This window comes from Ovis canadensis, chromosome 17, assembly GCF_042477335.2.
Source record: "Ovis canadensis isolate MfBH-ARS-UI-01 breed Bighorn chromosome 17, ARS-UI_OviCan_v2, whole genome shotgun sequence".
Lineage (NCBI taxonomy): Eukaryota > Metazoa > Chordata > Mammalia > Artiodactyla > Bovidae > Ovis > Ovis canadensis.
The window spans coordinates 54,721,849-54,739,160 of NC_091261.1; the positions used below are offsets into that span (position 1 = coordinate 54,721,849).

Genomic DNA, 17,312 nt, shown 5'->3' on the forward strand with positions numbered 1-17,312 from the left:
TCAGCCCATGCTACCCGCTGAAAGCTCCAGGAGCATCCTGGCTCCCCAGAAGGCGTCGCTGGAGGTCTGCCCATCAGACCACTGCACCTGGGAAGCCAACACAGTGTCACACACGGAGATGCCCTCTGCCAGTTCTGCCCTCCCACTTGGCCCTCTGGACCCTGGGACTCACCCCTCTGGACTCAACAGGAAACCCTGCCCCAGGACCCTTGCCTCCCAGCTCCCCTTCCCTTTAAGTCTGGCCTCCAGACGTCCCTGGCTCATGTTCAGCTCTGCCCATTTTAGTCACTCTGAAGACCCAAGCTGGGGACCCAGGATATAGGAAGGAAGCCCACAGTGCTTATAGGAGGGTCTCACCTGGCTGGAGGGAGGGGGCTGGCCCAGCTCCACGGCAGACATGGGGCCAGGGAAGCCTGGTGGGGCCGGAGTCAGGTCTGAGGGACTGGAAAAGGGATAGTGTCAGGACAGGCCCTCTGCCAGGCCCTATTTGAGGGTCACGCTGTCCCCCGTGAGCCCCATACTCGGAGAGCTTTCTACCTGTTTGAAGCCCTTCCAGGTGACAGGCTCTCTGGGAACAGCCTCCTCCTGCAAGCCACTCAGGTGTGCAGGATGCTGGAGGGGCCTCAGGACACCTCAAGCAGGTGGCTCAGGTAGTCAGGGAGCAAGCACATCAGGGCAAGCTCACAGAAGAGGGGGTGGTGAGCAGCAATGTAAAGGAAGAGAAGGTCACAAAGGGACAGGCCTGAGGCATGAAGAGGTCAAAAGGTCCTTAGAACCAAATCAAGGAGAGCAGCAGGGGGAGCAGGGCTGGAGATAGGTGCAGCCACTCAGGACAACAGTCATGCAGGTCCTTGAAGTCAAATCACATCTACCCTGTGACCTAGTCACCCCACAGCTGGGTGTATACACCCCAGAGACATGAAGGCAAATGTGCAGGCCACCATGTGTGCAGCAAAGCACACACCAAACCCAAACCAGGAGCTCCCAAATGCCTCTAGCACGTGACATCAATCCATACCAAGACTAGGACTCAGCAAGAAAGAGGAAGGGGTGCTGATACACACAGGAGGAGGGATGCTGATACACACAGGAGGAGGGATGCTGATACACATAGGAGGAGGGGTGATAATACACACAGGAGGAGGGGTGTTGATACACACAAGAGGGGGGGTGTTGATACACAGAGGAAGAAGGGTGTTGATACACACAGGAGAAAGGGGTGCTGATACACACAGGAGGGATGCTGATACACACAGGAGGAAGGGTGCTGATACACACAGGAGGAAGGGGTGATGATACACATAGGAGAAAGGGTGTTGATACACACAGAAGGAGGGGTATTGGTACACATAGGAGGAAGGGGAGCTGATACACACAGAAGAAAGGGTGTTGATACACACAAGAGGTGGGGTGTTGATACACACAGCAGTAGGGACAAGTCTCAAGCAGTCAGGCTGAGTGAAGGAGGCCATATAATTTTAAAAAGGGCAGATGTTGTATGATTTCACTCATATCAAATTCTTAGAAAATGCAGCTAAAGAAAGCAGATCCTTGGTCCTAGGGAGGTGGGGGTGAGAGGTGGAGGCAGATGGAAACAGCTCTGTGGCCCATGACCTAAAGAATAGTTATGGTTTGTGAGGAATACATAAGTCACATTCAGAAAACTGTCATTTGTACCATCTAAACATGCTGGTTTACTTTACGCCCCAGTGAAGCTGTTTTTAAATAAGGAATCAAGGTTATCAGATCAGAACAAAGATGAGCTGGAGCACTGGAGTCCAAGAGTGAGAAAACCAGTGGAGAGTCCAAGCAGCCCCGAGGGGGCCCTGTGGCTACTCCACTCCATATGGCTTCTGCTCATAAAGCCACCTCATCTGGCTGTTTACACAAGCAGAGCCTGTTTCCTCAGGAGGCTGCTCCCCTCCTCTCGCACGTCCCCCAGTAATTCTGCCCTCACTGGGCACCTGATCTTCAGCTCCTAGATTTGGGAGACCCCAAACCCTGGGGACCCTGTCCTGTGACCCTCTATCACAGGTTCCCCCTTCACCAGAGGCCCAACACTCTCCTCCTATGAAATCTGAACCACTGTCATGCCCCCATGCCACAGTCTGCAGCACATCCCCTATTCACAGCCCTCTAAAGCTCCTTTAAAATTATAATTTGGAATATACAGGCAGCTCTTGATGCTGTCCAGAAACTGAAACAATCTTTGGGGAAAAGAAAATGCCTGAAAGAGGCTGCTAGAGCCCAGGGAGACCTCTGGGGAAGCACCATCCACATGCCTATATCTGCTCCTGTGCTTCCAAGTGTTCTTTTGTCTGTGGGAAAAGACTATGATCATGTAGGATGGGGGAACTGTTGAAGTTTCCAGAAATCCATGAGGAAAAGACTTCATCTGCCCCATGGCAGATGGTGAGTCTCCCGACCAGGCACCACCCCATGCGTGGCCCGTAGGAAGTGTCACCTGAGCCCGGTGGCTCTGCACTTACCTCTGGGTGAGGATGAAATTGGGAGCCTGTGCCGGGGGCTGGGTCACCTGAAGGTTGCCCGCCTGTTGTTCTGCTTGGCTACCGCAGGAACCCGGATCCTCCTCCAGGTATGTGCCCTGGGGGTTGATGCTGGGAGGGTCAGCGAATCCTGCAGGGGCGGAAACCCCACAACTTAGAGCTGGGAGCCGGAAGCACAGTCCATGTGCAGCCCAACACAGAGGTCCGCGGAGAGGCAGCGTCCAGTCTGCCAGCCCCCGGTCTCCGCTCCGCGTTGAGGAAAGAGAAGCCACTTCTGTCCATCTCAGTGGCTTTTTCAGGCTTCCAGAGACCAAAACAATGTCAAATTTTACTGGCTTCAAGTTTTTGTCATTCTAGACCTCACACCAGCCCAACAAAGACTCAGTATCCAAATCTGCCCACGTTCACCGCTGCCGCGTGAGGACAGACTCCTCTCTGCCTCCCTGCTTCACCACAGGCTGAGCCCAGCCACCTGCCGCTTCCCTCCCTTTTTTCCTTGGGTTTCACCTTGACTTCATGGCAGTGTGAGGTGTTACTCCCTTGCCCCACCCTTTTTCTTTACTTAAAATGTTGTAGAAAATCTCTCAGGGTGCCTTTCACTCTAAAAAGGAAATCCACATGGACTCGATCAGTTCCAGGTTGACATATAGGAGCAAAGTAAGCTAAGAAGGAAGGTCCATTTGTGCCCTAAGTCCATCTGGCCAATAAAACTAGCAAGCGTCCTGATCTCAGACCCCAAACGATGGTCCTCCCTCCTGTCTGCCAGAGCAACCATCTCATCTGTCAGCCGCTCAGACCGGCCAAACCGTTTGCTGTGTGACTGCCTCCATCTCCATTGTATCTTCTTTCCACAGAACTTCAAAGATACTCTGAGGTCCATGAAATATGGGTAAGTGCAAATTTGAACATTTCAATTCACACAGAATAGATCAATGGGTTAGAGCTTCTTCCTCTAAGAGTAAGGGAAATAAAAAGCCCCGAGCCTAGAACAAAGGGAGTGTCATGGGAAGGGCAATTAGCAGGTGGGAGGTGTCCGTGTTCGGCAGATGCAGGGCACACGTCCAATGCCATGGCGGTGGGTGGGGTGTCTGAAGGGAAGCCAGGGCGTAAGTAGGGGTCAAGGACCCTGAGGAGTTTGCAGAGAGGGAAGAAAAATGAGGCGCTCAGGTAGTCAGCAGGGAGCTCACCAATTCCCAGAGAACATCACCCCTCACATATGCTCAACATGGTGTGAAGACCAGCTCCCCACTTCCCAGTATGAGGCTGCCCACTGCCTGTCCTGACTCCAGCCTTGTTAGTACACATGGACAGGAAAGGGTCTCTGAAATGAAAGACCAATCTGTTCAGAAGGAAAAACTGCCTCAGAAAAGTAAGTCTCCAGGCTCTTCCACTTTCAGGCCCTACCTCTTCCTGTTTCCAAGGAAGGTCCTGAATCCACCATCCTAACATTTCCTCCTTCAGGCAACAAAGCATATTTACTGAAGCTTGTAAGCAGGATACTCAGAGAGGTATAGATATTGCATCTATAAAAAAGTAACACAATCTATGAAGAAAGGAAAATCAGAATTAAGAAAAGAGAGCTTGGAGTTCTCTTAAAATACATAACTGTCACAATATCAGAAGATAGGACTTCCTTGGTGGTCTGGTAGTTAAGAATCCGCCTACCAGTGCAGGAGATATGGGTTTGATTCCTGGTCCGGGAATTTTCCACATGCCAACTAAACCCCTGAGTCACAACTACTGAATCCCACGTGCGCCTATGGCCCGTGCTCTGCAACAAGAGAAGCCACTGCAATGAGAAGCCTGTGCACTGCAACTAGAGAGTAGCCCCTGCTCACTGCAGCAAGAGAAAGCCTGCACACAGCAACCAAGACCCAGTGCAGCAAAAATAAGCAAATAAATTTTTTATAAGAAAGTCAGAAGATAGAGTTTAAGACAAAAGCATATACAATAAAAAGCAACTTTTTTAAAGGTAAGCATTTTGGGAGATTGGCTCAGGATTTCCAACATCCAAATAACATTTGTGCTGTAAAGAGAGAATTGGAAGGAGGAAATTATCAGGAAACTATCAAAGAATATTACAGAAAGTGCCGGGAGCTTAAAGAAGACCTTGCTCTCTCTTTAAATTGAAAAGCTTAAGAACAAAGTGATTTTAAAAGACTCACACCTAGAACCATCACTGTGAAATTTCAGAACACCAAGACTTAAAAAATAAAAAGCTTCAAGAAAGGAAACATATGTAAAAAACATGTAAAAATCAGAATGACATCTGACTTAAGATGACAACACTGGATGCTGTAATGATATGTTGCTTTCAAATTTCTAAGAAAAAAAAGTGTTTTGAACTCAGAATTCTGGCCCTGACAAATCATTAATCAAGCATGAGGGAAAATTAAAGACAACTTCAGAAGATGCAAGGAATCAGAAAATTTACCTGTAGTCACCCTTTCTTGTAAAGTTAAAGACATTCTCTAACATAACAAGAGTCAAGAAAGAAAGAAAGAGACTTGCAATTAAGGAAACACTGAAGTGGAATTCCCCTGGCGGTTCAATGGTTAGAAGTTCACCTTCCAACGAAGGGGACGTGGATTTGATCCCTGGCGGGGGACTAAGATTCAACACTGAGCAAACCCAGGTGCTCTCAGGATAATGGCTTCATCCCAGGCCTAGGGAGACTGCACTTGGATGGGGACAGGGAGAAGGAGGTTCCCAGCAACAAGTCTTCAGAGGTGATGCTTGAAATATTGGGAGAAGCTAAGGACGTGACAAAAGCAGACAATGTAGGAAAAAAGAAAGGCAACAAGAAACTATAATGAGACATACGTATATATAACCACAGAAGAGGACTTCCCAAGTGGCGCTAGTGGTAAAGACTGCCGATGCAGGTAGGCATAAAAGATGTGTTTGACCCCTGGGTCAGGAAGATCCCTTGGAGGAGGGCACGGCAACCCACTCCAGTATTGCCTGGGAAATTTCAAGGACGGGGGAGCCTGGCGGGCTACAGTCCATAGGGTCACAAAGAATCAGACACGACTGAAGCAACTTAGCATGCATGCATAACCACAGAAGACTAAGAAATTTAGGTGACAGGCTGAATTCAGTGCCAATATCCTCCTTATGGAGGTCACAAGCTGCTGTCATGGTTGGTGCACAAAATATATACCTGAATACGACTTCGTTAAGGGTACGTATAGCTACAGTTACAACTAAGAAAGAAACCAGGACAAGAGGGTAAAGTCCGAGCAGCTCAGCCCTCCTCTGTGCTGGCAGATGTGGACAAGCTAGCCACGGGGACTGGATCAGGGCTGGCAGCCATTCCATTTCATTTGAACTCTTTCCTCACTATCCTATTTTTTAGTCATGTGCACATTTTATTTTGAAAACAAACATAAATGAAAAAAACATCCAGCTATTCGTGGGAAGAGACTGTTCCAACTGCACTGGTTTGTGGGTCTAATAAACTACATGTAATTCAGGCAGAAAGTCCTTGCCCCTCAAAATCCTGCCCCTTCAAATGAGATACAAGTTGTCAAAGCATCTGAAGTAGAAACACGTGGTCTGTCTAGAGTGGACCTACCTGTGGGGCTGGGCTCCCTGAGGGCGGCAAAGGACACAGCCAGAGCAGCGTCGGTAGGGCGCATGGTGACGTCCAGCCCACGACTGTGGATCAGCTGCCCAGTCTGGAAGGAAACTTCCTTGGAGGATGCCAGTGCGAGAGACATCAGCCACGACTCAGGGGCAGCCAGAGAGGGGTCCAGCATATCGTTGGCAGCAGCCAGAGGACAGAGACCAGGGCCAGAGCAGACAGGGGGCAGAGTGGCAGGATCATGGTTAGGTCCCTCCTGGTGTATCTCACCACCCTGCAGAGACCTGGGGGACATAGGGAACACCACCCCTTGGTGGGCAGAGGTCCTCAGACTGGGATAGGGGGGCCTGGGAGGCCATTCCAGCTCAGCCTGGGAATCTGGGCTCGGATGGCTGTGGGGCCCACCACATTCCCAGTCATGCTGCCTTTACCATCCTCCCTGGGGCTGCAAGAGTAAAAAGTATTACTGCTAGAAACCTAAGATATATTAGCAGTTTATTTACAAGTGCTTTCAATGAAGCATTGTTCTGCAATACTGAAAGCTGAAAATGATTAGGAACAACCTAACAGTTGAGTGACTATGTGAAGGTGATCTTAAAGGACTATTACACAGAAGTTAATAATTCAAAGAAGTAATATTCCACAAATGCTCACTGTATCTCAGATGGCGCTCCTGGGCTTTTGTTAACAACTCCCCACCTCTATAATCTGTGTGAAGACCTGCATGGCAGGGCTTATCACTGTCCCCATTTCACAGATGAGAAAAGTGAGACACCAAGAGGTCATGGGAACTTGCCTACGGCCACATGGCTGGGTAGTGCTGGCCTGAATATGAGGTGTCAGCCCAGGTAATGTCATGAGAGATGCTAATAACACAAGGGTAACAGGGAAAAGTGGGCACAGCTTGTCTTGCTCAGACTCAGTCCCCCTGCTGGCCAGCACTCTTCTCAGAGCAGTCTGTGCATCGTCACAGGAGCGGCAGGTAAGGTGAGGCACTGCCTGGGCTGTGGGAGGAACTTATTAACTTAGTGGTTACTGACTTAGAGATATACCAACCACACCAAACGCTAGAGATAAACAAACCACGAGGAAGGCTATTTGCCTTTAGGAGATAGGTCTGCGTGTTTTTCTAAGTCTGTTTCCCCATTCTCCAAAATTTACATGAAGTTAGGCTGTGAGTCAGGCTCTAGGAAGCAAGTGTGCTGTACGTGATGTGGGTTCCTTGCCAGTGGCTCCCCCTCCTACCTGGAGTCACAGCTATCTCTGCCCTCAGCCATCACAGACCTCGTCCCAGGGTCTAGCTGGTGTTCCTATGCCCACTCCATTCCTGGTCTCCCACTGAGAGTGGAAAACTGAACTGCCCTGGCCTATGTGCGGTGGCAGTACCTGGGAGCCAGTGACTTGGGCATAGTCTCGTCTCCAGAGAGGTCTGGGGTCAGAGCCAGCGGCTCCCACGGCCCTTGGGTGGTCTCCAGGGTCTGTAGAGGCCCACTTTTCTCTGGTCCTGCTAAAAGCCGATCAGACAGGAAGGGAGGCTGGGAGATGCTTGGAGTCCCAGCCTCCTTCCCAGCAGATTGAGAGCAGTCATGCTGGCTGCCTGCTGCTCTTTGTTTGACCCTTGATCTGTCTTTGGTCTGAACTGAAACCCACAATTATGAACCCAGGCCACCCCAAGTCTGGTGCTTGGCTCAACTCCCCGACTCCTGGGCCTGACCTCACAGTAATCTCTCAATGCAAAATGCTGCTGCAGCCCCACCTGGACCACCCTGAGCCCAACCTGACCCTTAGCGTCAGTGATCTCACTTCCCACAGGGTGAGGTGCTGAACGTGCAGACTGGGGCTGGAGGGAGGGGCCTGGCTGGTCCTGGATACAGGTTTCGTCAGAGGGGCCACTCACTTGACCACTGAGGCCTGTCCACAAGCCCAGAGCCAAGGTGGGGGTGGTCTGTTGGCTGCGGGGGGAGGTGCCGACTCGCCTCCCCCGACGTGAGGTCTTCTGCTGAGTCTGGGGCTGGCGCTGCACGCTGCATCAAGGCCCTCTGGCGCCGCCGGTAATTGGCAAACCAGTTGTAGACTTGCTCCGTGGTCAGGTGCGTCTCAGAGGCCAGGTCCTCCTGCCCCAAAACAACCCGCCACTACCCCAGCCCACTCCCAAGCCAAGAGGCCGGGGCACAAAGGAGGCAAGCCACCACCCATCCGACAGTCACTCATAGCCAGGAGGGCTCCGAGCAGCTGGCAAACCAGATCCTCCCGAGGTGCCACCCAACCACTGACCCTCCACCCACCCGTGCCAGAGTGTATCGGCCATGACCAACCCTACAACCAGGCACGTCTCAGATGTGAACTGGCACCACCAGCCACAGCGCCCTGCTCTGGCGGAGCCCAGCTGACTGGACACGGGGAGGAGAGAGCAAGCCAGCTTTCTGAGGAGCAGGATCTGAGGGGGCAGACTCTTGCCCCCTCCACCTGCTCCTGGAGGGTGCCCCCCTCCACCCCTCCTGCTGGAGCCCCGGCCTCAGCGAGCGCTCAGTGTCTCCTGAAGTCACATCGGCTGACGGGGTATTAAGATGCCTGTGACAAAACTCACTCCCCAACCTATGCAGGGTAGACATGCAGGGGCTGCCAGCCAAAGGGTGTCATCCCCAAGGGAGTTCAGGGTGGTCAGAGACCACCATCGCCCTTGCAGATAGGCCACTAGGGATGGTGTGGATCTACCCCCTAAGGTGGTGATGTCACCTAAGGGTGGCAGTCCCCCAAGGGTGTTAGTCCCCCACCTGACAGTAGGGGTGAACCAACCAAGGGTGGTCCTCCCCTAAGGACAGGGAGTGTTGGCGAAGGGGAGGATGCCTGGCCATGCTTATATCTGCTCTTACCCGCTCAGCCTTGCTGGGGTTGGTGCTCACGCCCGAGGCAAAGTCCTCCAGCTTCTGGCGAACTTCTCTGGGGAAGTTCCGGCTCTTGAGGCCATTAGGACAGAGGGAGGCAGGTGGTGGATTCCTAGAGGAGGACACTGAGTAGGTGGTAACAGACCCCTGCTCCTCTGGATGCACCTGTTGTGCCCCTCTGGACTCTTCTCCTTTCACCGGCCACCCTCTTCCCCACCGTGTGCTGTAGGCCCTGGATCCAAGCCCTGAGCAGGGAGGGGCCTGGTGGTGCCTGGGCCCACACTCCACACTCTCATCAGGGTTCCCAGCACCCCTCATTGACCAGTGGCCCTGACTGCTGAAGCTGGATGATGAAGATATTGAGGTGGGTTATGCTATCCGCTTTACTGACTGTATAATGGAATTTTTTGCAAAAGAAAAAATGACAGGGGACTTCCTTGGTGGCTCAGTGGTAAAGAATCTGCCTGCCAGTTCAGGAGACGGATTTGATCCCTGGTCTGGGAAGAACGCACATGCCAAGGAGCAACCTAGCTCATGCACCACAACTACTGAGCCTGTGCTCTAGAGGCTGGGAGCCACAACTACTGAGGCCCAAGCACCCTCAAGTCCGTGCTCTGCAACAAGAGAAGCCACAATGAGAAGCCTGCAGAATACAACCAGAGAGTAGCCCCCACTCACTACAACTAAGGATTCCCTGATGGTTCAGTTGGTAAGGAATCTGTCTGCAATGCAGGAGACCCTGGTTCGATTCCTGGGTAGGGAAGTTCCCCTGGAGGAGGGGTAGGCTACCCACTCCAGTATTCACAGGCTTCCCTCGTGGCTCAGCTGGCAAGGAATCTGCCTGCAATGCAGGAGACCTGGGTTAGATCCCTAGGTTTGGAAGATCCCCCGGAGAAGGGAATGGCTACCCGCTGCAGTATTCTGGCCTGGAGAACTCCATGGACTGTGTAGCCCGTGGGGTCAGAAAGAGTTGGGAACGACTGAGCGACTTTCACTGCAACTAAAGAAAAGCTTGCACAGCAACGAAGATCCAGCAGAGGCAAAAATAAATAATTTTCTTTAAATGACATATAAGTGAACAACACCGGTTTTCTACAAGATTTGATATCCAAACACCAATTGAAAAATCCCCATGAAGGTCGAGAACACACCCCATACATCCCAGTGAAGCTCAGTTTCCCACTTCTCACATCTTCCCCCAGCCTGTCCTGCCCGTCCCAGTGAGAGAACACCACGTCCCGGCCAATCAGGCCACGAGCCTGGGTTTATTATCTTACCTTCTTCAATACATTCAACCTATCAGCAAATCCTCCTGAATCCATACTGACACAACCCGTTCCCCAGCCACGGCCTCTGCCAGAACCTCCAAGCACCTCCTGTCTCTGCTCCTGCACTGACCACCAGCTGTAATGTGTATCACGCCTCCTTGTGCCCAGGGAGTGCCGTCCCTGTGCCCAGGCCTCGCTCAGGTTCTGTGGCCCTGTGCTGCAGCCCCCACCACAACAAAGGACCACCGAGCCACAGCCCTCTGCTGGGCTTGTCCTGTCTGGCATTCCTTGCTCTGAATTAGGGGATCTGCTTTGTTCCCCAGTCTCTGGTCCGTCATCTACACCCAAGTGCAGCTCCAGGAAAGCCCCAGGGGCCTCTTCACAAACACAGCACACTGCTCCCCAAGTCACTTTGCTGAACCACCCTCAGGCAGGCCTAAAAACCTATAGGGAGGGGACTGACTGCAACCCTTGACAGCCTCAAGGCCGATTAACTTCTGGTCTTTGAGGACGTATTTGGTGGGCACTGTGAGAAAAATTCTGTCTGATCCAAAAGGAATCCATCCATCTCTTCCTCCATCATCCAGGCCCTTGGCTCAGCAACTCCTGTCACTTGGGCTTTCAGGAGCTCAGAGTGAGACCTGCAGCCCCTTCTGGCCGGTGGAGAACACCCAAATAAAGAACAAAGGCTCTACAGCCTCAACGTCTAAGCTGGAATCCTGCCTTTGCGTCTCTCTAGTGTGTAACCAGGTGAGTCACTAATTTGTCTGTGTCTCGGTGTCCTCATTCATGAATGGTGATGGTTATAACTGGTAGTCATAATGTTTACTTAGTGCTGATTATGGTCATGGTGGTGATTGTTAATTAACATCTGTTCAGCAGCTATCATGTGCCAGACTTCAACCTATCTGTCTTCAAAAGGTCCTGCAGCCCTGAGGCGGAGAAGGTGATGGCACCCCACTCCAGTACTCTTGCCTGGAAAATCCCATGGACGGAGGAGCCTGGTAGGCTGCAGTCTGTGGGGTCACAAAGAGTCGGACACGACTGAGCGACTTCCCTTTCACTTTTCACTTTCATGCATTGGAGAAGGAAATGGCAGCCCACTCCAGTGTTCTTGCCTGGAGAATCCCAAGGACCGGGGAGCCTGGTGGGCTGCCGTCTATGGGGTCACACAGAGTCAGGCACGACTGAAGCAACTTAGCAGCAGCAGTAGCAGCAGCAGCCCTGAGGAGGTGTGCTGAAATCTCAGCCAGGCCACTGGCAGAGCCTAACCATGGGGACTAGCTGACATGAGGGGCATCCCTCCTCCCACAGGAGGAAAGTGAGGTCGGGGGTGCCCACCTGCTGACTCCCTCCCTGCAAGGTCCTCACTGACCGGCAGTGGCTCCTGGTCTGGGTCTTGGGAACGGCTCTCTGTCCTGCCCTATGGGCAGAGGTGGGACAGTGTTCCCACAGCTGAGCAGGCGGAGAGGTGGCTCAGTGTTGGGCACTGACATCACTGTTTCATCTCACCTCCCTCCCTCTACTTCACCTCAGCCCTTCTATGGTTCTGGAAGGCAAATCCCTCATGCGCCCCTGGGAATAAGCGCCAAGACCAGCACATACCTCTTCCTGCACCGGAACTTCTGCACTGGTGTCAGCGTGGACACACCAAGCCTCTTCATGGCCAGACGGTAGTGGATGTCATTCCAGAGCTGCACCAGCTTGGGGCTGCCACCCGGCACCTGGCACCCCTGTGGACAAGAGCCTTCTGAGATCCGCACCCTCCCCTGCCCTGGAGCCCCATCGTCCACTTGCCTGAGCCCTAAGACCAGCCACTGACTGGTGCCCAATGGTGAGGGCATGAGCTCCATGGCTGGGCTCCAGTCCCCACCAGGGAGCCCCCGGGGGGGGGCACATTTCTCCTCTACCCCCTACAGGTGAGGGGCAGGCAAGGGGAAAGCCACCTCTGGGCTATGACATCGCACAGGAGGCAGAGCTGCGCTAAGGACCATATGAAAGATCAGATTTGAGGGGCCTGAGGCGTGACCCCTGCCTTGTATGAGAGGCCTTTCCCACCAGCTGGGTGGGTCCCTGGGTCTCAGAGAGCACATTCTGAGCTGAAGGGGATGAAGGGGTCCTGGTCACACCACTGATGGCTCCCAGACCCAGTGGGACGTGGTCACGTGACCTGACTTTTGAGATGGCCAAGGATGCGGAGGACAGGCCTCGCCTAGACACAGCCCCTGAGCTTTAACCCCAGTGTTCTCAGGACCATTTCAGTGAGGGAGGTGCTGAGAATCGTTTAGCTTTCTCTCCACAGCAACAAAAAGCCCATTTTGCTGGGTCGAAGCCTGCAGTCTCCTCCCAGGATAAAGCAGCAGACCCAGGGCACAACCTATGGGCAGGGAAACCACCTGGGACCTTCCCACCTGCATGAGTGGCCCTGGGCAGGAAACACCCTTTTCTGAGGTGGTGGCCCCATGGCTTCTCTCAGGTCTCAGAACACATCACTTTCTCAGAGGCATTTCTAGACAATCCCGAGTGAGTTATAGTCCCTCTCCTGGGAGTTTTGCATCACATTTCATCCTTGACTGCCTACACAGCAGCTATGACAACTCTGTGTGTTCATCCATTTGGTCTGACATCGCTGGAAATCTGAGTTCTCTTATGTTTCAGGTGTTGGGGATCCTTGAATGAGCAGAACTGATGCGCCCCCTGCTCCTGGGGCCTGCGGTGCAGGAGGGGAGGCAGACAAAGCACAGGTTGAAACATAAACAGATTTCTACTTATGAGCTGAGGAAGGAGCCATAGAGGGGGATGAGGGCTCCTTTATATCCTCGACAATAAAGGAGGCACTAGCTGTACAGGGTGACATTTAAAGCAGAAACCAGACACGGAGGAAAGCTCCAGCCACACAGAATGGGGCTCCAGCCTCTGGCAGAGGAAATGACACCTGCAAAACTCAAAAGAAGAGGATCTCAGGAGTTTCAGAAACAGCAAGAAAGCCAGCATGACAAAGGGGGGTAGGAGGGGTCCAAAGGCTGGAGAGCAAGCCAGCACTGACTGCAGGCTCTGGGGCCACCACCTCAGCACACACCATGGTCCCATCTGCAGTTTTAAAACTCCCTCTGGCTGCTAGGTGAGGAACAGATGGAGGGAGCAAGAGAGAACATGGCGGAGTGCTGGCAGGGAAGGGAGAAAGGTGGATGCCACAGGGCTTGGGGGAGAGGGAGCAGAAATAAAGAACTGAAAGAACTGAGTATCTTGAAAGTAAACTCAGCATGACTTATGCATAGATGTACATGCATACATGCATATGGAGTGAAAAAGGGAAACACTGGCCCCCAGATCTCTTATTAAAACCTTTCGAGCCACACATAGTTTGGAATTCAGAACGTCACACATTTTAAGAAGTAACACAGGTATACACTACAGAATTTGCCCCACTCCAGAATGATCTGGGCAGGCAGCAACCAAACATACCAATATTTGGGTAGTAAAACGTACCACAGTAACATAAAAGTGGATAAAGACATCACTGGCTTCATGTGGACATAGCTCAGGTTTTCATGCCAAATGACTTGAGGTTCAAAGTGCCACCAGAGGACTGACAAACATACTTGTGATTTCAGAGCTCCCGAATGCAGACCCACAGCCAGGGGACTGAGAGACTGGGTCTGTTTGCTTGTCTCACTAACTGGGATGCCAACTTTCCAAGCCAGGACCACGAAGATTCCAAAACTAGACAGTCTCATCTTCAGTTACCAGGCAAGTTAAAACTTATTAGAGAGAGAGTGGCTCAGAGGTTAAAGCATCTGCCTGGAATGCGGGAGACCCGGGTTTGATCCCTGGGTTGGGAAGATCCCCTGGAGGAGGAAATGGCGACCCACTCCAGTACTCTTGCCTGGAGAATCCCATGGAGGGAGGAGCCTGGTAGGCTACAGTCCATGGGGTCGCAAAGAGTCGGACACAATTGAGCGACTTTACTTTACTTAGAGAGGGAGTGGACCATCCCTGCTTGCTTTATGGCACCTCTTTACAAGCTCCTGCTGACTCTGGGCATTTGTGTCATGTTTAGGACAGTGGTGGCCGCTTCCCCTCTCTTCACACCCCCATCCCCCAACCCCATCTCATAGACCAGCTCTACCTCCAGCAGCCGGCAAGCGGCCTGGTGCTGTTCTCGCTGGGCCAGCACGCTGGCGCACACCAGGGCCACATCCGCATTGTCCAAGAGGTACAGGCGGAACTGGCTGTCCAGCACAGCTGTGACCAAGGGCTGCACCTGGGTGGGATCATCCTGGAGGTCCCGGCACAGCCTGCCTGCGAGGGTCACCAGCTCCGGCAAGGGCAGGCTGGGGCCCCCGTTTCCCCTCAGCAGTTGCAGGAAGCTCTGCATCGCCAGGCAGGTTGGGCCCCTCTGCAAACAAGACGACAAGTCAGGACCACGGTCTGCCCATGCTGATCAGCTGACCGCACATCTATATTCAGCCAAGTCTGCCAGGCCTCTCCTGCCACAGGTACTTGTAATGCGGCAACAGCGAGCGAAGGCAGGGGCATCAGGGACCCGCAGAGTTTCCCATGAGTTCCCACAACAGTCCAGATCCTGGCTGTGTGTTGTGGCTGCAAGAGTCCTCCTCACTCCTCACTCCCAGAACCTCTGTTCCCTTCGTGCCCCTTGCCCACATCACCAGCTCTCTGTTTCTCACATTTTAAAACTACAATCTGACTGTGTGCATATACACCAAACCGAGAGAGCTTCCTTATGGCAATACTTAGTCTGGCAGCACTGCAGGAAGGACCCCTAGTCTCCACTGGGTTCTGAAAAGGACCAGGTGGAAGGAGGAACTGTAACCACCTCCCCAGCCCCACACTAGTGAGCACTTTCTCAAACCTAAGGTCCAGACCTGTGTTCCAACTACCTGAGGGCTATGGCAGCCAAATTAAAGGGTGTGTACTTAGCAGATGCTACCAAACCACTTTCCACACAGCTGTGAGAATCTGAACAGACTTGCCACGCTCCCTGGCAAAAGGTCTGGCCTGTTTCCAGCTCTTGCCGCCCTGTACCACCTACAGGGACACGCCCTCGTCGCCGCTCCCGGACCTCATCGCCTTGTCACCGGCTCCTGTCCCAAGGCCCCACCTTTCTTGCTGGCATGACGGGCAGGAGGTCCGAGCCCTCGCATCCTTCGAGGGACCCAGGTTTCCTCTGGGGCCGACTGCCCCATCCCACCCCCCACCGGGCTCCAGGAAGGGCAGGGAGGAGGCTAAGGGCCAAACTCACACGAAGAGGATCCTGGGGTTGAGGAGGGGTACCCGGAACACTGAGAGGGCCCGGCTCCGCGGGGATAGACGGCTCTATCGCGCCATTCTGCCTGGACACCCTCTGCCCGGCTGTGGCCCTGCGCCGCCCCACCTCTCCAGGTGCCCTGCTCCCCGTGGGGGCCAAGAGGCCTCCCCGGGCCCCCACCCAGGACCGCGAATTCAGTCACCGTACCCCATAAACTCCCTCCTGAACGCCCCCTTCACCCACCTTCATCCAGACGCCCCCAACTCACCCCCTAGCCAGGCCCGGGTTCCCAGCTTTCAGCACGCAGACACCCGGAGGCGGTTCCGAGGTGCGGTTGCTACAGAGTATCGAGGACTTGGCCAATCCCTGAGTACCTGGCCCGAAGACCCTGGCCTCGCCCTCTCCTCCTAAATGCAGGGGGCCTGGGGATCAGCCTGGGTGCCAGGGGTTCTAGTGGTTCTGGCAGGTCTTAGCCTAGAAGTTCTCGAGGGTCCATGGGATTGGGGGGGCGGGGGGCTGCACGGAAGCCAAGATCTTGTGGGGAGCTGGCATCGGAGGCCCCAGAGCAGCAGGGCCGAGTTGGAGGAGAGGGTGTCACGACCCTCAACCCCTGCAGCAGGAGGAAGCTGTGACCCTGAGCTGACCCCAAGCAACCCCTGAAGCTCTGCGGAGCCAAAGCCCATGGGACAGACACTCCCCGCCTCCCTCACGTGCCCGGAGGGATTCACCCCAGCCTGGGTCGCAAGGGAAGGGGGATCAAGGAGCCGGGATCATAGGGGAGGCCCCTGTAGGGCCCACCTCCTGTGATCCTGGGAGCCTCAGGACCCGAGTTCTCCACGCCCCTGGTCCACACGCAGGGGAAATCACTGAACTGCCGCCATCCCTGCCCTGGCGTCTGCCCGGTACAGGTTACAGTCTTGTGAATTTTGCCCAGCAAGCTGGAAGGCGCCCTAGAGATGAGACCAGGAAGACTTCAAGTTGATTTTTCTTTTTCCAGTTTTAAAGTCTTTAGTGCATTTGTTATAATATTGCTTCTGTTTTAAGTTTTGGTTTTTTGGCCTCCCAAGGCAGGTGAGATCTTATCTCCCCTACCAGGGATTGGACTGCACCCCCTGCATTAGAAGGCAAGGTCTTAACCACTGGACTGACTGACAGGGAAGTCCCGCAAGGTGTTTTTTTTTTTTAATATTAATTTTTATTTATTGGCACAACAATTCTCTCATTGTGACGCCAGGGCTTCAGAGTGTGCTGCAGGCTCTAGAGCAGGTGGGCTGAGTAGTTCCTGAGGGCAGGCTTAGTTGCTTTGCATCATGTGGGATATAAGTTCTCCAACCAGGAATAGAACCTGTGTCCCCTGCATTGCAAACTGGATCCTTAACCAATGGACCAACAGAGAAGTCCTGTAAGCTGGTTTTTAAATGGTGGTGGAGGCAAAAATTCTCTGAGGCCAGAGCTTATGGGCAAGACTTTGGCAGAAAGAGAAACATTTCAGTGTTTGTTCACAATCTGGAAACAATCCAAGATCTGGTGGAAGTTTTTGGTAAATACATCAAACTTCAGAAAGAAGGTAGGCTCAGGAAGGTTAATTAGTAGTTGTGCAGAGAAAGAGTGCCTCCTGACCCCTACAAATGATACATTGTTTCTCAAAAACTGCCTGTTAGAAAACAAGGTGAGTGCTATGAGCCCATCTGAAAAGTACAGACATGAAATGATACATGCCACACTGTTAAAACATTCCTTGCCACCTGGTGACAAATTATTTATCATTTCTATTTGGCTTTTAAATTTTCTTCTTTT

General features: G+C 53.0%; 1 protein-coding gene across 2 annotated transcripts; it reads right to left on the reverse strand.

The window, feature by feature from the left end:
* ANHX (anomalous homeobox) lies at positions 1-14,624 on the reverse strand. Of its 2 annotated transcripts, XM_069558550.1 has the most exons (9): positions 14,376-14,624; positions 11,852-11,979; positions 8,967-9,090; positions 7,991-8,207; positions 7,480-7,600; positions 6,085-6,377; positions 2,490-2,637; positions 358-442; positions 1-87 (listed from the first exon to the last, which is right to left on the reverse strand). In XM_069558550.1, the coding sequence occupies exons 1-9, from the start codon at positions 14,622-14,624 to the stop codon at positions 1-3; spliced, it is 1,452 nt and encodes a 483-aa protein (XP_069414651.1). The 2 variants fall into 2 exon arrangements, with proteins under 2 accessions (XP_069414651.1, XP_069414652.1); XM_069558551.1 differs by lacking the exon at positions 6,085-6,377 and having other exon boundaries at positions 2,490-2,618.
* Positions 14,625-17,312: the final 2,688 nt, after the last annotated feature.

What these genes read in the sequence shown, in the direction of transcription:
- ANHX (XM_069558550.1), bottom strand. Translation starts at nt 14,624, where the DNA reads ATGCAGAGCTTCCTGCAACTGCTGAGGGGAAACGGGGGCCCCAGCCTG. An exon ending in AATTTCATCCTCACCCAGAG is followed by an intron (nt 443 to 2,489) that starts GTAAGTGCAGAG and finishes TCCCTTTTCCAG; the next exon opens with TCCCTCAGACCTGACTCCGG. An exon ending in AGCCCCCTCCCTCCAGCCAG is followed by an intron (nt 88 to 357) that starts GTGAGACCCTCC and finishes TTGGCTTCCCAG; the next exon opens with GTGCAGTGGTCTGATGGGCA.